The following is a 23,697-nucleotide window of genomic DNA, read 5'->3' on the forward strand; positions in this document are numbered from 1 at the left end:
CCGAATGAGACGGCGGCAACCGCAAAATATATTTTTTTCTTTCTATTCGGCAAAAGATAACTTTTGTTATCTCGTATCTTATCAAATAGGATGCACCCACAACTCGAAAAATACCGTGGGAGAACTCACACATTGCGAGTGAAAGTCAAACTCTAAAAAAATGAGCTTATTAAGAATAGACTCGTAACTGCATTTTTTTTAGAAAGTTTCAAGAATGTATTTTCTAAGAGTTACGCTGATTGATTGGCGAATCTTTATTTGTTCTTTGAGCGTCTATTGAGAGATATAAAAACAGAACGATTCATCTCGAGCGATGTACGAGTAAGTTATAATCTCGTGATTTTTTTATTGTTTCATTTATTCAATATGTAAAATCAATGACACACAGAAAAATGTAGTAAGAAAAAAGGCAGTAAGAAAAAAAGGACGTAAGCAACTCAAGAAACAGATCAAGTCAAGAGAAAATTAAAATGACTTCATTTTAACGTTATAAAAGTCAAAATGATGATTTTTATTACAAAATTTGCCTATTTATTGACGTTAAGAAAAAAAATTAAGTTATTTTGATTTTTTGTTGACTTTTTATCTGTTTTTTTGGGAATAAACAAGTCGACCAATCACAGAAAAGAATGTACAACAATAACGTAAGAAGTAGCAAATCGTTGATTTGCTTACTGCTTACTTTTTTTGTGTGCCATAGCCTTAATGCAATTTCTACTTTCTCATCTCCCGTTTGCTTTCTTTTCTTTTTCAGTTTTCGTGTCGATTCTCGACTTTCGTCATGGCCGTTTGTTATGCAGCGCGGGGGAACCTGGCGTAAGTGTTCGAAAAATTGATTGAATAAATCTGAAGAAAAAATTAATGCTTTTAGTTTAAACACAAACACCACCGCGAATAGCAGCTAAATTTTTTTTCCGCTGAAGCGCCGATTTCTGATTTTCAAGTATTTGGACTTCGACAACCTGCCAGAGACGAATTTCTCATGTCAAGGAAAAGTGATCGGCGGATACTACGCGGACGTCGAGGCGGGCTGTCAAATGTTTCATGTCTGCACCATCGGCCAGAAAGGTAGCTCTGCATTATAAAAGCGGGATTCCCAAATATTGTACAATCATGATTTAAATCATTCATATTTTAACTTACAAGAAAAAATTTCAAGAAGATTTCGAGACTTAATTCTTTTTGCGAGATTCATTAAATAAACTTATGAGACACGAATTTAAACTTTAAATAAATTATATCACTCATTTCAATAGATTTTATTTAGCATGTATCTAATATTTTTAATTAAAAAATCTAAGTAATCTGAATAATGTATAAATTAATGTATAAAACATTATAATTGATACGACACGAAATCAGTTACATTATGAAAAGAAAGTAAATTTGATCGCACTAAAAATCATGCTGTCTAATGTAATATTAATACGACATTAATTAAATTACAAGCTAATCAAGATCCACTTTGAATAAACCAATAGTAGAAGGAACATTTATTGCTTTATTTTGCTGGCGTTGTTTCTTCAAAAAAAATCACGAGCAAAAATTCCAATTGAGTAATAAATCACTAGTTGAATTCTCAGAATCAAATTCACATAATGGGGATACAGACTCCTCATGACGAGTCAAAGCCAGACTCTCGGCTTAGGTCAGTAAACGTTCTTCGACGACCGTGACATTCTCGCCGTGAGAGATCTCCCGTGATCGATTACAAAACTTCGATGAGCAGCCTTCGTTCGAGCTGCTTTCGAAACGATCTACTTACTGTCGATACGTGCCGATCCTAAATAGGCTCGCGCCGCTATTAATTACCGCTACTAATTCTAGCTCCAATCCGGATCTGTCTTTGATAAATCACTGGCTCTCCGCCCCGGATCCAAACAGTCAGTTCCTTCGTCGCGCCACGTGAACACTTGACATATAAAACGATTTGCATAATCGCTTGTGCAAAATCGACTTTATGGACTGGATCAGTTTTAGGTGGACGCGACGCTTGTAGTAGGTTTCTCCGGGAATTTATAAGAATGCGAGAACGTCTCCGAAATATGCGAGAAGCGTCTCCTTGAAGATAAATCATTGCGTTCTCTTGGCGGAGACACTAGTGATCAACGTGAAAAATTGCACTCAAAGAATCGAATGCGAAAAATTTCAAAAAATTTAAAAAAATCACACAATAAAGTCGCTTTCCTTTTAAAGAATTAACCTGTTAAGTTTAATTATTTAATATGATATAGCATATAAATAAAATATGTAATTTACGAGGTGACGCACTCAGAGAAAAAAAGAAACATTTCTTACAGTGATAACAACCTTATAGCTGATAATTATACAAGTTTTACTTGTAGAATTAATGCATATAATTAAATAAACTATACATATAGTTATTACAATTAAGGTTTAATGATTACAAGAATTAATAAGTTTTCGTAATTATTTAGTTTTAATTACAATAACTATAAAATAGTTTATTCAACTATTGCACATTAATTCAACATATAAAATTTGTATAGATATTACTTACACAATTATTATCATTATGTCTCTTTCTCTGAGTACGTAATGACTATTCTTAATTAAGTTAAGTAACGTTAATATCGGAAAACAATTGATAGTTAAGCGAATCCGCATCGCAAACTCAAAGTCAGGTTTGTATTAAAGTCACGACGAGCACGCCCCGTGAGTCCAGAGCATCCCCGAATAATGACCCTCTTCTTCACCGTGAGACTTGGTTTCAGACGAGATTATGGACATAAAATTCCTCTGTCTGAACGGGACCGTCTTCGACCAGGAGACTAGAGTCTGTGAGAGGGTTGATGAGGTCGACTGCAGCAAGAGCGAGCGGTTCTACAATCTGAATCTGGAGCTGTATGGCAATAACGCTGTGACACTCAGGTAATTCTAAGAACACGCCTTATCTTGCTATGTTTAATAACGTGTTTATAAAATCCAGTTTTCTTTTTACATTCTGTAGAAGGTAGTGATTTACACAGACGAAAGGAAATAGGTTGTCAAAAGGTTAATAATAATTCTGACTTTCTGAAAATTCATTAATGACACGGCAAGTCGGTCGCTAATCTATTTTCTGGTTTCACATTGATGCAAATTGCTGCGAGCAGAAACTGACTATCGAATGAAAGAAGTTGTTGCACACTCTGATTGCTTCGCCAGTCATATACAAGGTGTCAAATACGACCGCAATTCCTAGCAGACTCGGACGTTCACTTTACGTTTCGTAAGCACCGAAGACACATCCAACGTACTTTTTCTGTTCGTTGTAATTTATCTTTCGTTTATATAAAATTTTATGTGAATATATAAATAATGATGATATTGATAAAAATTATTGAAAGTGGATATCTGTTGAATGTAAAGAATAACGAAATTATATACTGTGTTGTCTCTCAATTTGAATAAAAATCCAAATTTTAAAAAAATCTAATATCAAATTAACGACTAATATCTTAAACTTAATCTTTAACTAAAGTTTGTCATTTAAGGTAAATAACTTTCATATGAATCAAATTATTTAAAATTGAAAAATTCTTTTCTTATATTTTTTAAGACCTTGATCGTTAAATTGAAATTAGATTTTTGAAAAATTCAGATTTTTATCCAAAATGGGAAAGACAACAGTATCATTTATCGTCGCGGGACACACCGTACACGAGGTAATATCGAGTTATTGCATTTCAGAAATTTTTACTGGCATTTCGCGGATTGCTACATTTTTCCCGCTTCGTTTCGTTTGCGCAATGTCCAATGCAACGCTCCCAGAAATATGATCGCGTAATGTTCGCGTAGCGAAAACAAAACAACGCGGTGCAGTTCGGTATCTCAGGCTCGCATTTCCAGACTCGTACGCTTTATGGCTCGCGATGCGTACGTATTTTTGCACACTTTGAGGTCTCAGCGTCTCAAAGTCACCGTAAAAGGCACGTACATACGTATATATACGTATACCCATAAATATTTCAACGGCTTTCCACCGCTCGGTATCCCAGGAATGCTGGCGTCCTCTCCCTATGGCCGCGGGATATATGCAGATAAAAATTATAACGATTAATTGTCACGACGAGCGAAATTTATACGCTGTTCGACGAGGAGTCATCTTCTCTCAAGACAACTTCTATTTTCGGTCGACAGTAAATCTCGTTCCCGCGCCGCTCATTTTACTCTTGGGAACCAATATCTTGACCTCTTCCCGCCCGTCTTGCACCTTATACGTTATTATCATCTGTCAGCCTCATCCCACAATTAACGGTCGTTACCTCGAAGCGGTTATCTCGCGAGCTGCTGACGCTCGGGAATGCACCAACGTGACACTCGAACATCCGCTAACGACGATTTTATTCCTAAGAATTTATAACGCGACTCAATGTACGACCACGGTTAACAGATAAAGATATTTGCTCGTCGTATCTGGACAGACATCGAGATCGCAACCTATAAATCACCAGGCCAGTGATACATATTCTATGTAACGGATTGTAACGTAATATCTAGTATAATATCTCGTTTCGTGTAAAAGCGCTACCGAGAGGAATCACATATCCGCGAGATAATGTCCAACTTGTTGCGATTGATATACAGGGTGTTCGGTAAGAACCGTAATAACACTTAGGATAGATTCCTCAGAGTCTTTATTTTAAGATAAAAATCGTAATACCAAAATGTTGAGGCTATAATAGGTTTTAAATTATTATACTGTCTAAAGTTCGCGTGTTTAGGTACAACGGAAAATACCAATTACACCTGAGCGCACAAACTTTAGATGATATGATTCGCCAACTTTAAATGCTTATAATTCAAAAACTATTGTAGCCTCTATATTTTGGATTTTCATTTTAAAATAATCTCCATTAAGCGTTATCTATCCTTAAGCGTTCCCACACAGCGCACTTTATCCGAGGGACATCCTGAGAACATCCTTAGGACATATCTTGGATATGTCCTTAGGACATATCATACGATATCTTTTAGAAGTTTGTAAGGACATCTCTTGGAGATTTGTGTTGTATGGGTTGTTGCGGTCTTTACTGAACATCCTATATATCGCTTTTAATATCGCATATCTGTTTCTTCCATTGCTTGCAGCTTAAACGGTGATGACGAGGACGATCTGACGATTGACCCGGTGGAGGATCATCAGTTGCGAACTACCTCGGCGCGACCTAGCACGACCAGCACAACTAGTACGACCACCTCCCGGCCTAGCAAACCATCCACCACGGCCGCCAGTGGTTCCTTCCAGCATCCAGCCGGTTATCCGCAGCATTATCAGCCGCAGCCGCCGTTCCCACAGGTTCACACGAGCCAGTCCAAGTCGCTGTATGATGACAAGAACGGCGGTTATCATCACCAATACATTTTCCATAATGGCGGCGAGCGTGCCAGCAATCAGGCCACGTCCTATCAATTGTTCAGTAATCAGGGTGCCGTAAGCTCGACGACCGTACCGCCGGCGCCACCCCCGCCACCTCCGCCGCAGATCCATCAGATCAGGTACAGCTCGACGGTGGGTCCGCCACCGCAAATCATTCACAGCGAACCGTCTACCGTGACGCCGTTGTTCGCGACGTCCTCCACGATACAAACGCTGCTCAACAATGCAAACAGCCCGGCGGCTTTGATCAACCCCATCTTTCACAATCACGGGATCGCGAGCACTACTGAACATTTCTCCGTCCATAGCAACAATCCACGCGAAACTACTGACTATCGTGACGATAGCGATCAGGAACAAGATATAAGGGTGTTGGAAGCGATACAATCGGTGAACAAGGGCAAGGTATGCAACTTGAATTTTATATTTAAGCACGTAAAATTCTATAATAATACCATTTGTAACGAATATAATAAAGTAGTACAGCGAAAAACCTGTAACTATTGGAAGAACTTCGTTAAAAATGTCGAAATATAATGCATTACAATCTCTTAACATTTTAAATTCCTTTTGGTTTGTTGTATTATTGATAGATATCGGATTTTTATGCAGATATTTTTTGCAGACGTGCACAAAATATGCAAATTTGCATAAATATGCAAATATGCACTAATAAATATGCATTTTTAGAATGCTTTTTTAATGAAACAAATTAATATTTTTATGTTACTTTCCAATTTGCTTTTTAAAAAAATATGAAATTGTACAAGAATCCAATGTCTAATTATTGAAAATTTTATTGGCTTTGATCTTATCTTATGGTTAATTGATTTGACACTAATTTTATCTCGATAGAGTTAAGGTCCTTTGATATCTATTATTGAAAACAGAATTTGAAAAAGCTATGTCGTTTTTGAGAAATTTTGCAGACGGAAAATTGGACGAACGGACACGGAGAGACAGACGAACTAACACGAATTAATATAAAGTTTGATACTTTACTACTATTTAATAAAATTAGTACAGCAGTCGCAAGCGCTAAAAATCATTTCAGTCTCCGGTTTAGCGGAGCTGACTTGATGAAAAATGTTATTCAAACCTCACTTACGTTTCTTTATTTCTAACATTAGATTTCTAAGCTGACAATATCTCCGGTGCCAAGCCAGCAAGAATCGTCCCGAACAGTACAGACGAAAACAAGTCAAACATCGCAGCATCAGCAACAGAGAATATCCGGCAACTTTTTGCCAACTTCGGCCACCATCGAAACAACTATGAGATCGTTTTATCCGACGCCGAGACCTTCTCCGAAATCCCCGCAGTCATTGCAGTCAGTCACTCACCAAGTTACCCAACACATTCACGTGCCACAGCTCAAACCTCATCAGATCACTATAAATCTGCCACCACCAGATATCCAGAGAATCGTGCAGAACCCGTCGCCTCTGCTGCCTTCGCAGTCCCGAGTGATTGTCACGGCGAAGGCGAGTGTGAGCGACGAATCTGGTAGACCCTTGAACACTACGCAATTGGTGACGTTGCCGTTGCCGACTATACCGGCTAGCTATGACGATTACAAGGAGGGTGATGAATCCTTCGATCCCTTTTATCGCGACGTTCCGAAAATTCGCAACAATCGCCAGAACGCGATGGAGAAAATAAGATTTTCGCGCGCGAAACGATCGCTTGAGCAACCCCATCACTTTGTTTACGGAGTGGACAGTCGTCAGGATTTCAAGGTGGTACGGAAAAGTGAACCGCGTAAGAATGAAGATAATGCGATAAATAAAGAAAGTACGCATGTCCAGATCAACCTCGAAGATTTTCGAGCTCTTAAAGAAAGTCTGATAAAATTTAAGGACATCTTATTTAGCGACAATGTGAACGAAGATTCCTCTCACAATGATGCTAAAGAAAATAAAAATAATACCGAACGTGTTGGGATAGACAGTAAGACTTTTGATACAATATCTGTAAAGCAGGTGAAAGACAATGCGATAAAAAAAGTAGACGATCTAGAAGACTTGAAGACAGAAGCCTCTAAACACTTTAATGTAAATAAAAATACGGATGAGGAAGAAGAAGATGAGGAAACGAGTCATGAAAATTCGTCTACAAATATTAAAGTTAAAGCTGAAAAATCGCTTGATGAGAAAAAACACATTAAAGATACGTCGGAACTTGAAATTTACATCGAATCTACGACTACTCATCCTCAGAAGAATGAATCTCAAGGAGACGTTATAGACTTAATAATACTCGATTCCGACAATAACTCTAAAGTGAAAGACACGTCCGTCAAGACTGACGCACCTATCGAAATTATCATCAAGGAAGAAACGAAATCTAATACGCACGACGCATCGAAGACTAACGGGAAAGTTGCGCACAGAGGACAAATCGCAGGATCCTTAACAAAAGATGATCCGGAGAAACGATCGAACTCCGTCGCCGGCGAGAGAAGACAACTGGCAGTTCCGCATGAAACAATCAAACGAAATGGTGTCAAAGATGATGGAGAACGAAACTCTGGTCCGAGAAGAAAAAGTTCTCGACCGAGATCGTCGAAAAGACGTATATCTTCGAGGATAAGGCAGCAAAGAGTGGAAAACATTGAACCAACAGAGACAATTCAGCAAAAGGAAAGAACAACTACTGCTACTACTGTTATTGATACTACTACTGTTACTTCTACTTCTACTACTACAACTACTTCTACTACTACCGTGACCCCATCCATTACAGCTTTTGAGAAGAAAGTTGCGGAGCAAATTGATAGTAATATTTTCGGGGACTCAGAGTCACAAACTTTTAAAGAGCTTGATACAAGGGCGATTGGTCACCGAGACGCGATATATTCGAAGAGCTTGCAGGACGGTAAAAATTACGATGCTAGTAGGAGTAAGGACATAGAGCGATCGTTTGGTCGGCAGATTATGGAAGAGCATACGAGGAGTTCGGAACTACATGCTGATAAAATAGAGGAGGAAAAACAAGAAACTGAATTGCCGGATTATACGCAGACTACTGAAGAAAAAGATACGACCGAAAATCCGAGTAGTGCAAAAGAAGCGAGATCAACGGAAGTTACACATGTCTCTGAAGAGAAGTCTTCCACCGAAGAGGAAGATCTTTACAAGGAGTACGAATTTCCGGGTGATGATGAAACTGATACGAATGAAAGAGGACTCGAAGAGAGCTCGCAGGACCGATCTAGCAAGATTTCTTCTGACGAAGTTGCGACTTCTCGTGAAGGTAACTTGGAAGAGGAATCAACTTATCGCGAAGATGCAAGCGAGAAATCGAGCACTGATATTTCAGACGAAGAGCAGAATTCAACTGCGAATTACAGTGAAGAGGTAAATTCCGAAGAATTGAACGAGTATCAAGATATAACGGAATCGTCCGCGGAGAGTACGCGCAGCATTCAAGAGGATTACAAAGAGTACTCGGAAAGTACCGAGAGTTCCATGATGGATTATACAAATTCTGAGGACTACACCGATTCTCAGGAAGACATCGCGGGTTCGATCGAAGATGGCGAGAGCAGTACTGAGGGTGTCCTGAAATTCACAGACGAATTACCATTATCGGACGATAACGAGGACGAGGAGACAACGGAAGAATCGTCGACATCTAATGAAAGTGACGTGCACGATTACATAGATGACAATTACGAGCCAGAAAATTACAAGACAGAAATTGCGACGGAATCGAACGAATTTGAAGAGGACAAGAGTGAGGAGAAGAACGATGAAGAGAAGAAAGATATGTCAGTGAAAGATCCCGATCGTACGAAGAATATAGAGAAGAGTGATGATAGCATCGAGATGGAAACGCAGACGGATAACATGGCCGACGTCACGAAGATTAAGGATTTCCAGGAAATCGCAAGTTTAACCACAACTTCGTCAACCACAACACCGGCATTAACTACAACGACATCGAGCACAACGACATCGACTACAATGGCGTCGAGCACAACGGCGTCGAGTACAACGGCGTCGACCACGACAACCTCAATCACAACAGAGTCAATCACAACGGCATCGAGCTCGACTCCGATCACAACTACGATCACGACTCCTCGATCGACGATTACCACTCGTCGACCGAAAACTACCACCCTTCATGCCACGCCTCCGAAAATCTTAAAGCCTACTGGAAACAAAAGAATTTATGCTTATATTCCTCCTACGACGACTCCGAATCCGGTCGTGATCAAACCGAGATTGGGCCTATTTAATCCGAAGCCGGCGAAACCAATTAAATCTTATAATGAATTGGTGCCGAAACCAACAATCAGGAAACTCATTTTACCTACACGAAAATCTACCACCACTACCACCGAAGCTATTACTACTACTACAGAAATGTTGAATACTGAGAATCCGGAAATGACGACGGAGCCTGTGACAGTAACGACGGCAGCATCGACGACGGCAGCAACAATGGCAACAGCGATGACGACAGCAGCAACAACGACAACGATGGCAACGACGACAGTAGAAGCAACAACAACGGCGGCAACGATAACGACGGTGGCAGCGACGACGACGACGGAGTCTAGCAGAAGCGAGGAGAACGGTCTCGAGAGCAAATTGGAAGTGAACGAACATATTTCTCTCGATTCTCCTGTAAACAACGATCAAACGAATAAGGAAGATCAATTTCCGAATCCGTCCGAGCAAAATACTTCGGCCAACTCTTCAAAAACCACTGATCCGGGAACGACGACCACGAAAATCGAAACTTTCACTCCTTACCCTCTATCTAAAATATCCACTCTCGCGCCTTCCATCGAGTGGACAACGAAGGAAATAGATATTAAACCGCAGGAAACGACAGAGGACATTGATACTCTCGTTTCAACAACTATTCCACCGACGACGTTGCTGTCCGAAAAATCCGAATACGCTGAGATCACGTCAAGTACTGAGAAATACTTCGAAATAACGGAGACCACGATAGCTTCCACTTCCAAAGTCTATCAGCAATTCCCGAACGCGCCACGTCGGTTTCAGTCTTGACGACTGTCTTGCCTAAGGCGGAGGATTCCGATCCCGGTGCGTCGATGGAAGCTGCGATCCTCAGATCAAGCAACCGGAAACTCGTGAAACCGCGAAAGCACGCGAGCTTTAATTGCCTGGAGAAAGAAATGTATCGCTTCTACGGCGACTTCAGGGACTGTCGATTGTTCCACTATTGCTCGCCCGGTTTTACCTCGCGGCAAGTGCTGGATTTCCGATTCGTGTGCGAAGAAGGCACAGCGTTTGACGAAGTGACGCAGAGTTGCCGTCACGAAATGCGTAACCGGATGTGCCGAAATCGCTCCTGGTGAGAGCGTTCATAGGGAGGAAAAAAGGAACGTTCCATCGTTTCGTTTTCTTCGAATCTCGTGTTTCCTCGATTCCGTTGATTTTGGTAATTCGTGAATCCTTTAGAACTCTTTAGTGTATTTATATTTTTTTTCTTTCTTTTTTTTTTAACACGCAATACGTAAGAATATCCGAAGAAGAGGGCTCCCTCCTTCTCCTAAGCCCATTGCCATAGCGCTTCGCGCTGGATTCACACTTATTAAAGTTAATGCGTTCCGATCGACTCGCAATCATCGATTGGATCAGAGAGGGAAGCGAGGAAACATTATTGGCGTGGTCTCGTATGAAAAAAGAAGTCGCACTTATCGTTAGCGTTAAGTAAGAAAGCAAAGAAGTCGGTTCCTAAGTTGTGTCCTCGGGACGTGTTAGCGCGAGAGACATTAAGCGAAGATAGTCGCGCGACTGTGAAGCGATTTATGTCGCAATCATTCGTCGAGCGAATGATTCAGATGCGCGAAACGCGAATTTCTGAACGTTGCCGAATATTGCCGAAGAAACTACGCCCTACGGTTTATCAGTGTTCTTAGCATCTTGCTCGTACGTAGCGCGATAATGAATTAGCAGCCGTCTTTTTGGTCATATAAATAATTTTATCGAGATAAAGTCGAATATATTTTTGATAAAATATTTGCGACCATGCATTGTATTCACAGTATATCTAAAAATATTTTCAATAGAAGAATCTTCATAGAATTTGTAAAATATTTTTGATAAAGCACACATTTTTCGAAACTATATTTTTTTACAAATTTAAATAATTTTAATTGTCATGTATATATTGGAGTCGAATTAATAATTTTATCGAGATGAAGTCGAATATAGACTTTAATAAAATATTTGCGACTATGCATTGCACTCACGTCAGTGCAGTACACCTAAAAATATTTTCAATAGAAGAATCTTCCTAGAATTTCGTATAAAATGTTTTTGATAAAACATTTTTCGAAACTATCATTTACAGATTTAAATAATTTTAATTGTCATGTATATATTGGAATATATCGAACTGAATGTCGCATGCATAGATAATCGAATTGTTTAATACTCGAATTAATTCGTTATGATATCAAAAAGTGCAATTAGATGAAACGTCATTGCTCAAATATCTAGATACGAAGGTAGCTCGATAAAATGTAGATATCTCGAAGTAACATGCAAAACATATAGTCGATTTAATGGATGTGTTACAATAACGATGTGAGAAAGCCGAGGGAAGAGAGATCGCGGCTTACAGTTTGCATAATTCGTTTCGTATATTTAATTATACGCATTCTGCTATCAGGTGCGACAGCGGCACACCCGTAACGTAATGCCGGTCGTATGATTCGCGTTACTTTCGTAAATTCTCTTAATTTCCTACTAATTAGCGCGCTTTAATTACGAGCGGAAACGAGTGCGCCTTTGAGTCAGCCGTAGATAGAGTGTAGATATATATTTTTGCGAACTTACTCCGGAACATCTTTCTAGCGATTTAATTTAGATAGAATCTAGAAAATTCGTACGTGTCGCCAGATGTGCGTGTAACTCGTTAATAATTACCGCGTGTGTATTTACGTTGCACCTATACGTTTCAACGACGTACACACACACGCACATCCAAATTTGTATCTATATATATTTTTTAAGTAACTGTACCATGTCAATAATAATTGTATATTCTATACGCACAAGTGAATTTATTCTATCTTTTAAAAATACCTGGTGCTTATCGATCCTTATCTTTACGTGTACATTAAATTTAACACTAACCCAGATAGCAAAATGTCTGCTGTCTTCTAACAGACTGTCAGCAGATTCGAGCAGAAAATGACGGCAGTCTGCCATCAACTGCATCAGCATTGTTCTTTGTCGTTGCATTAAACTGTACTAAAGCTTTTATCTTGCTTATATCAATATTAAGTCTATCTTGCTTTATTGATATTAAGGTCAGAGATATATTAACAATCATAAAACTTAATTACTTTTGTTTGTATTGTATTGTTTAATTAATAATAATTTACATATTTTACACTGTTTGTATTATTTATATGAAAAAAATTTGTGTAAATTTTAATATAAATAATACGTAAAAATAACATAATCTTGAAATGTACAGCACAACCCTGAGAGAAACATATTAACCTGATGATACTACCTTCAGTTACTAACATATTTTGAAACGATATCATTTGATGAAATTAAGCAGTAATATTGGAGCATAAATTTACCTGCAGTCATTAAGTGTTTATTACAACACTGATGTGCTATATGTAGCAAATAAATCTCAAAACAGAAATTCATTATTAAGAAAACACTTAATAAAGTCATATTATTGAATAAAGTTTACTAGAGTAAATTGTCAATTGCAGAGTTCAATGCCATAAAACTATATCAGTTTGTAATCTTGAACTTTAATTGTAAAGAAAACAACCGCATAGGGTGTTCATTAGGAAATGGGTATTTATTTTTACATTTTTATTTATTAAAAGTTTTCTACACAATTCTATATTAAATATATATTCTTAAAGCGATAGTATATACATTATTTATGGCATCAGCGCACGGCATGGCAATTGGATTTTTATTTTATTCTCATTAATCAACATAACAGTTTTAAATCATTCTTATACGGATTATTATTTGCGTGGTATTTTATTATGTCGAAAATAAATCATATTACATATCTCGAAATATTTGAAATTCTTGATCTCTGTTCTTTCGCAATTACTATGCCGTTAATTTTTATTTCCATTCTTCAATTCTATCAGAATTTAAAACAGCCTAGCCCGTTGGTAAGATGGAGTGGTTCTTGCTATTGATTCGTGTTCGCTGTGAAAAAAGTATTAAGTATTATAATATTAAATTAAATATATATATATATATTCTCTATTTATAATAAGCGATGACATCAAAAAAGAATAAGAATTTTAGAGTGCATGTGACAATAAATTGGCTCATTCTGTAATTAAAAAGTAGGTACTTTACATTTTTCATAAATTTTTATTTTAGTATTTTTTAAATACTTATTAAAGCATAAATAAATAAGTTATAAATAAAAATAAATAAGTTTATAAATATCTATTATTTACATAATAAATATGAGTAAAGATAAAGTGTATTCTATAGTAAAGACGTTTTTAAATATTACTTACCAGCCGGTGACATTTTCCGCAGCGTCGCAAGTGTCGATGAGCTCGTTGAAAGCATTTCCAATGCCACAATTTTGCAGTCTCGGACGGCCGTTTACGCAAATATAATAATGATGGCAGTCAGCAGGGCTACGATAAAATTTAATTTCGGCGTCCAAGAAGAAATCGTTCCTCACCTCCGGACAACGGAAGCCAAGGAAAGTCTCGGCATCACAGTCCGGGACTTGATCTGGCCAATCGCATCGATAACTCTGTGGATTGAAGGCCAAACCCTCCGGACAGTCAAACACGTAACCTCTGCCATCCACGCAGTTCATAAACTGTCCGCAGTGTTGATGATCACCGATCTTGAAGTAGCCATATTGATGAGGACAATCGTTGGATGGATTTGCCGGCTCTGAAGAAAATTTCATGAATTATTTCATCATTCAATCACGTCTTGATGCACGGAAAAAAATTAATTAGATAATTCAGCAAAGTTATAATAGCTTGCTACACGAATTCAATCACATTATAACTAAGAAAATTTGTGATGGTTCAAAGAAGAAATCAAACTTAAGCAATTATCAGTATGCCGATTCAGCTAATTCTTTGCTACAACGAAAATTGCCAATATAACAATTATTTTCTCCAATACAGCAGCAAAAGTATGTGCGATTTTAGCTAGCATGTTTAGTTAAATATTTTGACCTATATATTGATTTGATTTTCGTAAAAAGTTTTTACTACGTTGTTATAATAAATATATATGTAATTGCTTATAATCACTAATTTTATTCAGCTGTACAGCTTTGCTACTTTTATCATAGAAAACTGACTGTCCCATATTATGCTTGTATTATATTTGCTGAATTAGTGAAATTTTTAGTTATTTTAACAAATCTTTTTTTCCGTGTGCGATCAGCTTAATTCGCCAGAAATTTTTTTCGTTGGATCTCCAATGATTTTAGATAAATAAAACGTGAGATCTAACTATTTCATGTCTTTCGTTAAAATTTTATGTTAGAATATTTGTGATAAAAATTTGTAAAAACAAAATATTACAAGGAACTTACGCAAATTCGGCCTGCCCGTGCAGTCTATGTCGATCGGATATCCGCAGGGATAATTGAAGCGAGCTTCAGGATTGAAGAATAAACCTTCAGGACATAACTTTTCCTCAGCGATCCCATCGATGCACTCGATGTAAGCATCGCACTGATTCTGTACCGGAAAACGACCGTTCTTCTCCGGACACGACGTGGATTGGCCACGTTTCGGTGAGAATTGTTGCAGACCGCGATTAAGTTGATTGTCGAACAGCTGATTCGAGAATCTGCTGTTTTGATTGAGTGCTGAAATAGCAATAATCGTTTAAAAAAATTTTCACTTCAAATACAGAATGCATTTTTTAAATCGCTTATATAGACATTCGCATCCATTAAATATTCACGGTCTCGCTCAAGTTTAAATTAAACTGTAATAAATATAAATTAAACTATAATAACAATGAGTTAAACTGTAATAAAATAATTTAGTTTGTTAGTTATTTTTATAAAAATAATAATAAAGATATTTTATCAAATGATTGTAGGTAAAAAAAATCAGAGTTATAGAAAAATGTTATACCACATTAGTTTTAACTTATATTCCAATTTAATTTATGATTTTATTCTAATGTCACTATCTTTTTAAATTTTCATGCTGAGGAAGACTTAGTGTAGTTGAAACATTCATATTATATTAATATATCATTATTAATATAATATAAACGTTATATTATTAGATATATAATTAATTTATTATTATTTATGACATGATAATAAATGTGTATTGTTTTAACTTCTTATCCTCCTTAACTGATTTGTATTATTGACCATTATTTCCTTTATTTATTATATCCTAAATTGCGTTTGCATGTACCGAGCTTGATTAACGATTTGAAGAGAAGCGTTCCCTCTTTTATAAATCTGGCTACCAAATTCGCGGAATAAACGATTCTGAGATACCGATTTAGTTTAATATTGCGCATAAAACTCGTCAAACGAGTCCGTCGAGAGAGTATTAATGAGTAACATTAATGCAGTGTATGTGATTATCGCGCGGCGAAAGTTCGACGGTTGCCGATGTTCGACCTCTACGAAGATGTTGCACATATTAATGTTACATGCGCATCACTTGCGCAAATAATATAAAAATTATATTATTAGATATATAATTAATTTATTATTATTTATGACATGATAATAAATGTGTATTGTTTTAACTTCTTATCCTCCTTAACTGATTTGTATTATTGACCATTATTTCCTTTATTTATTATATCCTAAATTGCGTTTGCATGTACCGAGCTTGATTAACGATTTGAAGAGAAGCGTTCCCTCTTTTATAAATCTGGCTACCAAATTCGCGGAATAAACGATTCTGAGATACCGATTTAGTTTAATATTGCGCATAAAACTCGTCAAACGAGTCCGTCGAGAGAGTATTAATGAGTAACATTAATGCAGTGTATGTGATTATCGCGCGGCGAAAGTTCGACGGTTGCCGATGTTCGACCTCTACGAAGATGTTGCACATATTAATGTTACATGCGCATCACTTGCGCAACGCGTTTGTAACCGCCATTTCCAGACAATATCAAATTGGACCTGATCGGTTCGAGGACGTTTTTCAATAGATAAAATGAAATCTCAACAAGGATTTCCAAAGAATAAGTAATCGCGCTACAAACAAGACTAATATCCATTTCTATGAATGTATTAATTTTAATTTTGGTTTAACTTATTTTGTATCTTTTTCTAGTTCTAAAGCTCAGTTTCACAACTCACAGTTAATCGAAGTTCAACTTATTTCTCATCTCTTTTCAATTCTTGAATCGGAAAGAGTTAACCGTGAGTTGTAGAACTGAGTAGACATGAATCGTACGAAGAGTTTTTCTCGATGTTGCATCCTTTTTCTACATTAATGAGATAAAATATATTTAGTTGAGGCCCAAAAAAGCCGATTCAATATTAATAATTAAATTTCAGGACGTTACGAAAAGCTGAGCAATGATACGTGGATAGGATGATCGAAGTATCCAAAAATTTATAATGAGATAAATGTTGTGTATGATATGGTGACTTAAAACTTTCTTACTTTTTAATTAAAAAATTTTGTTGTTCTAATAAAAATTTTTATTCTAACCAAATTCAATCATATAAAACATTTTTCTCAGTAAGCATAGATTTAAAAATAATTTTATTGGACCATCAAAATAATCATGTAGGATGCTTTAATTATTAGAATGTAAAAACTTCTGCAGGATTGTTTATGATTTCAATTATTTTAATGGTCCAACAAAATTATTTTTAGATCTGAATTTAACTGAATTTTTAGATTCTTCAGCAAACTCGTTCTTTCTATGTAACAATGCTTCTGCGCACGAAAATGGACGACTATTCCCAGAGATGTTTCCCGAGACATTTCCGCGGGGCAGAAATTGCGCAAGGTAATAAGTGCAAACAACGAGAGAGAAAGTTTTGCTGATTACAAACTCGATTATCTGTCGTTAGGCCGACGAGGACGAGCATTAATCCCACCTATCGAGTCCTTCTTGTCCGAAGGTCGAAAGAGTTTCTCTGGTTAAGAAAGAACACTGAAATGCACATTATGCATTAATCGAGCTATTCTCACAATAAAAACGAAAGGACAAAAATATTCATTTTTTAAACTTATAACATGATCGCATCAAGATCTTATTAATGTAATGGCCGTTATAAATCTAACGACACAACGGAGGATTAATATTCACGCTATCTAAGTTTTGAGCTTAAAATTCATTTCTCTGACAGTGTATCAGCGTATCGCATACAAATTACCTATGCGCTCGTGACTGAGCATACGTATAATAATATATGACAGTAAACTGCTATTCAGGCCGCGTTGCATTTATAAAATTGAATGTACACAAATTTCCTAAGCGTCTTGGAGTTTAGCCAACCTTGTTAACTCTTTGAATTACGTATCGTAATTACTTTTACTTGCGTAACATTATATAATGTTACATAATATAGCTTGGAAATATGTACACATCTCTCGTACAAGCAATTCAATTTCCGTTAAACTATGTACCAGAAATTTAATCAATAAATAAGTAAACCAATTATTAAAAGTTAGAATATTAGAAACAAGTTTGCATATTAATTATAATTTAATACTAAAATTTAACGTGTCTCCTTCAATTTATAATTATTTTGACTTTCTTCTGCCATCATTTGTCCAAATTAAATCGCTTGAAATAATATCACAGTCAAATATTTGTTAAACGATTTGGTCATTTGTTAACAAGAAGAAGGAAAGACACAAGAATTAGTGTTATCCAAAAATTCGTGTCGCACATAAAAGAAGATTTACATCGAGAGAGGACTTTTTTTATCGTACACACAGAGAATACTATATATCTGAGACAAAATGTCACACTTGTGCCGTCAGAAAAATCACATCACTGTTTCTCTAGAATCAAAGTGGCACGGCAATAGTGATAATCCTTGTCCGTTCTTTGCGATTGGCGAACGGATGATTATTTCACTTTCTCGAACATGCGAAAGAGCACCGCAGGGTAAACTCTTACTCACACATTGTCGCGGCGAGAATTCCGCAGGCGATTAGCAGATGGACGATTGGTCTCGAGGCCATCGTCGTCGTTGAAATCCACGTTCCTTCTGGCCCGATCCCGAAAGGAAGACTACGACGCGTTGCCGCCGCCCGGCATGCTTTTATCATCTTCGCGCGAGGATGAGAGCGGGAGAAGATAACTGCGTCTTCATTCGCCGGTGGAAATCGTCCCGTCGCGTTTTCTTCTCAAAGTAAAAAGATCGTGACCGTCATAGCCGAAAAGCCAACACATCGCTTCGTTTCGAGCGATTCATTCATCCTGCGTCGTTTGTCTCAACTTAGCATATAACACCGAATTAGAAAACGATGCAACTCGTCATTGCATGATCGTTCAAAATTAATCGCACCATACCTATGATTTGAGTCAAAATTGAATTCTGATAATAAATATATATTGTAAATTATAATTTATTTCTTAGGAAAAGATCGATGTAGACATATAAAAATTGTTTTCTAAATACTGTCATTTTTCTGTGTAGAACTTTAATAAGCGATATTGTATCCGTTCACAATATCTTGGAATTAGAGATGCGCCAGCTTGGATTTGAATGTCAGAGTAACGAGAGATAAATGTCATCTGCAACCAGTCCGTCTCCTCGAAACGAGTATGGCAATCGCCGAGAAGTTGAGTCTCTTATATCCAATAAAGAGCAACGCGCGTCGCATTTAGTTCATGCGCATACTGCGCTTTTTTGCATAATTCATAAACAATAATTTCATTCAGCAATAATTGCACAGATTGGTGCAATTTACATAAAGAATTATTGTGAGTATGCTATTATACATCAATGAGATCACAACATGAATACATAATTCGTAATATGACACTTTTTGTTGTGATCCAAATTATATTTTTACGCAAAAAGTTAGCAAAATCGAATTCTAATTCATAATATAATTGAGGATTGGTTTATTATTATTATTAATTATATAATTATCAAAAATATATTTTTAGTATGCGTCTTACTTTTCTTTGTACATTTTTATTTCTAAAAAATCAAAAATCATATTTTTCTTGTGAAAGAACATAATGAAATTTTAAACGTTCTCTTAATTTCTCTTTTATTTCCTGCTTGAAGCTATAAAAAGAGACAAAAAAATACGAATGTTTGCGTACCTCAGAAGACGACCATAATCTCGCTCCAAGAATGGAGCCTTGACATTTTCCTCGTATCGACGAGAACAAGTCACCTCAAATGTAGAAGGTAGATGCCTAGTGGTCTTTTACCTCATGTGGCACGCGCAGACAACGTTTGGTTACATCACGTCAAAATACTATTAGTAATTCCCCGAATACTTTGCGTGTCATTGTGCGATAATTCCACATGTTGCAACATGTGATATGCATTAGATTCGATGAGTCAGGAAATTGAGAGATACGAATGATTTTTTAGTAAAATCAATTAATCAATAAAGAGTAAAGACTGATGTTTGATTGTGGAATGATTTCAGCGTTACGTCTATTTTGTACAGTTTATAATTATAATTTTAAAATATTACAATCATAATTTGTTCTAATTTTATATATTCTGCAATATAAAAAAAAAACAAAATTGAAAAATCAAAATACACGCGAATATAAAATATTAAAATATGCCATTTAGTTAAAATGCACGACATAAAAGATATGAAATAAAATAAAATACAAAAAGCTATAAACTGTGTCACATTTAAAAAAATAAAAATCTAGTTTGCTTTATTTATAGATTTTTATGTTGTTTTATTTCATTTTTACAACTATAATAAATTTAAATAATATCTATAATTCGGGTCAGATTTTAGAATAAAAATCTGACTCAAATAATAAACATGTAAATTTATGTTACAAATGATAAATCTAAAATGAGCTTTAGAAACGTCGTCTGTCTAATAACAGTTGGTAACTACTGAGTCTGACAACGAGCAGACATTACTACTTCGCTTCGTCTATATTTTTTTTAATCAACTTACGTTGATTTAGTGAATTAAACCAGATATCGGAATAATTACAATGTATTCAAAGCAAATTGTATTAGATCAAATCTAAACTTAATCTCAATTTATGCATTTTATATTGATATCAAGTATGTAGATTATTAAGCATATATTAAATCGAACTTCCCACGATTCTTTTGAAACATCGTATAATAACTCTTTCACAATTTTCTATGCAAGTGCTATAAGATTAAAAATAATTTGTTTTTTTAGTTTAATATATCGTACAGATTGAAACTATACTTGCCTTCTGTGTTGTTGATCGAAGTATTTGTTTTTATCACGTCTACATTTTGCGTTTATTCTACGTTAGTCTTTATTTTCTTTTTATTTCTAATTTTATATTCATTAATGCTGCAGTTAAATATTTACTATCACATGCGGCAAAGGAAACACATGGAAACATTTAAATAATATATCACGCGATAAATTCATGAAAAAACCTAAAGGAAGAAATAACAAAAGAATAAAATTATACGAGTCTGTTTGATTCAGAAAGATAATGATTCATATTGATGACGATGAGAATCGTCGAATCGTGGTATTTTATACACGATTTAGGAAACAATGAATGACATCGTACCCCCTACTGCTTTAGCTTTTGAATAATCACTTTTATTTTTGATCCTTATCAATATTAAACAACGTATATAGTTACGTAAGGGTATATATATTACATGGAAAATTCTGTCCTTCTCGTGCGCATATATCTTCCCGAGATACCTCGAGTGCCCACCACCCGACCGTCCCGAGAGAAAAAAAGTAATCGTCACGCACATGACATTCACTCTCATTCTTTCTCTCCCTCTCTCTCTCTCTCTCTCTCTCTATTTCTTTCTTTCTTTCTCACACTCGTCCTTTTATCCTCGTTCCCCCTCTCTCTCTCTCTCTCTCCCTTGCTTTCCTCTTTCTTTCAGCTTCTATTAAGAACAAGAAACATTCTTTTTTTTATGTCTAGTTCTTTCCCGACAAACGAGAAAAATGGCGTTCTCCGTGGAATTTCCGACGTTGAAGGACGCTTTTGCATAACCATTTTCGGACAACGCATCTTAATCGCCGGTGCGACATTCTTCCCCGGAGACTCGTAATCTCACGTCTTCCCGGGTCGTTCGTACGTCCTTCCACGCGAGTGCGGATCAATCCGCCCGAAGTGACGCAGGAACGATGCACTCTTGTAAATCCGATGTTGAGTCGCATTAAAGGCGACGTTGAATTGTGCGAAGCGCGTGTTTACACGCCGTTTCGCGAAATTGCTTACGTAGGAGATTGAAATCACTACCAGTTAATTTAATATTAATATCGCTCGCTTTTCGCAATGTTCGCCGTATGTTCATGTCAAAGATATTAACAATGCGCAACGCGTCACGCAGATGCAGCCTCAAATTCCATCGACACCGTCACATATCGCTGCACACATACGAGATAGTTGCATACTTTTAGAATGACGAGAACATGATACACTCTTCTTGTATTTTCATCTGTTCGCAGAGAGGGGTTTTAGTGAAGAGAAAATAGAAAATAAATAACTTTTTTTTGCACCAATTCACTCGTTGCAATGCCGTATGTTCGACACTCGTATAGAATTGTAATATTCTATTGTATTCTATTAAATTAATTTTGTTATAAGATAAGACTCTTACATTCCTGTCATTGTTTAATGCTTCACTTTTATGGGGAACGTACATCTTCGTTAGCCCTACATTCGTACATTTATACGAGTATGCGCTCGCAATTATGATCCAAAGACGAATTGCTCTTCGCTAATCGCTTATCCTATCGTTACATATATCGCACTTCCAACGGAAAAGAAGGAGAAGAATTATCGCAAGTATCACAAGTCGATTTTTCGCAAATCGTTTAAAAAGGGAAGGAAATAATTATCTAAATTGTTTATTATTGCCAAGTATATGCACAACGATAGTGCCACCATTTACATTGTTTTCACATTTCGTACCACATATCGGAACGCATTCAGAATCCCACAGGAGTGCTCCTCAGATATGTTATCCTTATTTAACATTCGATAAACAAGGATAAAATGACACTTGAGTGGCACTCAAGTGGGAATCTGAACACAACCCTAGAGATATTTGTCTACCCTTTTAAAAAAAAAAAGACAAATGGCGATTTCGCAGCGCTTTCGCAGTTGTCACTTTCCTCGACTGAAAGTGCGATATTTCTCCGTGTCGTGTCTCTTCGCGGGAGCTAATACTTTCAACTTACAGCCGTCGAAACTCTCAAGGTATTCACAGTGAGTTTACTGCGACTTCAAGGTACACACGTGACATCTGTGCGGGATCCGCCGGTCTCGATGCAAAACCTCGTCAAATTAAACGTCTCATAAAAAAAAACAATAGATATTCCTCGGACATCCTGCGAATGTCTACGGATATTTCTCAGACTGTTCAGGTTGCTTCAACTCTTCCACCTTTATGAGGCAGAAATTTTGTTACTGGAGTCTCTCTGACTTAAATTTTACTTTGCGGTTTGTACCTCGACCGACGTCGTCCCGCCACATTGTGCAATAGGCCATTTCCTCCTATCTAAGAATACGAAAGACTAACTAAAAGAGCAAAGAGTAAAACGCCGCGTCCTCCTTGTCGTTCTGCTATTTGTCTAGCATGTAGTCCTATATTCTCCTGAGATACATCGAGACGTAATCTCAATGGATCTGCTTGCTAACAATATTATTCGTATAAGTAGCATACTTGATTTGACAGGCTGAAGAATACGAGGAAGCTATGTCGTAAGCAAAATTTTAACGTTACCGGTTTTAAAGTTCGATTGAAGAGATTTGCGAAAAGACAGTTACTTTATATGTAGTTACTTCCCAATTTATTCATACAATAAAAACAAATATTTTTCCATATAGTTGTAGGAATGTAATTTTTGCAAATCGTGAATTATTTTTAATGAGTTTCAGTGTAAAATTAAATTAATTAATAAATAAGAATTAAAGAAATTAAATTAAAGAATAAATTTGAAAATGCGACATAACTCCTTCATTAACTTCGCCCTTTCAACCGCCATGTGTTTGTCCGTTTTAAGGAAGGGATCTCTAACGTCTCGTCTAACGTCTGAAGAGATGTATACAGGCACTGTTCTTTCACAGAGTAAACTCCTATCCGTCGAGAATCACGATAACGCAATTCTACGATTGACAGAACGGATATCCAGAGTAACACAATTTTGCTCG

General features: G+C 36.5%; 2 protein-coding genes across 2 annotated transcripts in view; one reads left to right on the top strand and one right to left on the bottom strand.

Moving 5' to 3' along the window:
- The window catches only part of LOC108722856 (serine-rich adhesin for platelets), a 70,786-nt gene extending 59,312 nt beyond the window's left edge, over window positions 1–11,474 (top strand). Inside the window, 6 exon segments of the mRNA XM_018448198.1 lie at window positions 755–816; window positions 945–1,068; window positions 2,736–2,892; window positions 5,095–5,788; window positions 6,514–10,378; window positions 10,381–11,474. Coding sequence (XP_018303700.1) covers window positions 755–816; window positions 945–1,068; window positions 2,736–2,892; window positions 5,095–5,788; window positions 6,514–10,378; window positions 10,381–10,724 — 5,246 coding nt within the window. The 3' untranslated portion in view covers window positions 10,725–11,474.
- A 1,781-nt stretch (window positions 11,475–13,255) lies between these two features.
- LOC108722857 (uncharacterized) lies at window positions 13,256–18,591 on the bottom strand. The gene is made up of 4 exons (XM_018448199.1): window positions 18,488–18,591; window positions 14,945–15,223; window positions 13,893–14,286; window positions 13,256–13,569 (listed from the first exon to the last, which is right to left on the bottom strand). The coding sequence occupies exons 1-4, from the start codon at window positions 18,546–18,548 to the stop codon at window positions 13,512–13,514; spliced, it is 792 nt and encodes a 263-aa protein (XP_018303701.1). The 5' UTR covers window positions 18,549–18,591; the 3' UTR covers window positions 13,256–13,511.
- Window positions 18,592–23,697: the final 5,106 nt, after the last annotated feature.

The sequence above is a fragment of the Mycetomoellerius zeteki genome, unplaced genomic scaffold (assembly GCF_001594055.1).
Source record: "Mycetomoellerius zeteki isolate Tzet28-1 unplaced genomic scaffold, Tzet1.0 scaffold220, whole genome shotgun sequence".
In the NCBI taxonomy this organism is placed as follows: Eukaryota; Metazoa; Arthropoda; class Insecta; order Hymenoptera; family Formicidae; genus Mycetomoellerius; species Mycetomoellerius zeteki.

Coding starts and splice junctions, on each gene's coding strand:
- LOC108722857 (XM_018448199.1), bottom strand. CDS start 18,548: ATGGCCTCGAGACCAATCGTCCATCTGCTAATCGCCTGCGGAATTCTC. Junction 15,224..18,487: donor AATTCTCGCCGCGACAATGT/GTGAGTAAGAGT, acceptor TTGCTATTTCAG/CACTCAATCAAAACAGCAGA. Junction 14,287..14,944: donor CACGGGCAGGCCGAATTTGC/GTAAGTTCCTTG, acceptor AATTTTCTTCAG/AGCCGGCAAATCCATCCAAC.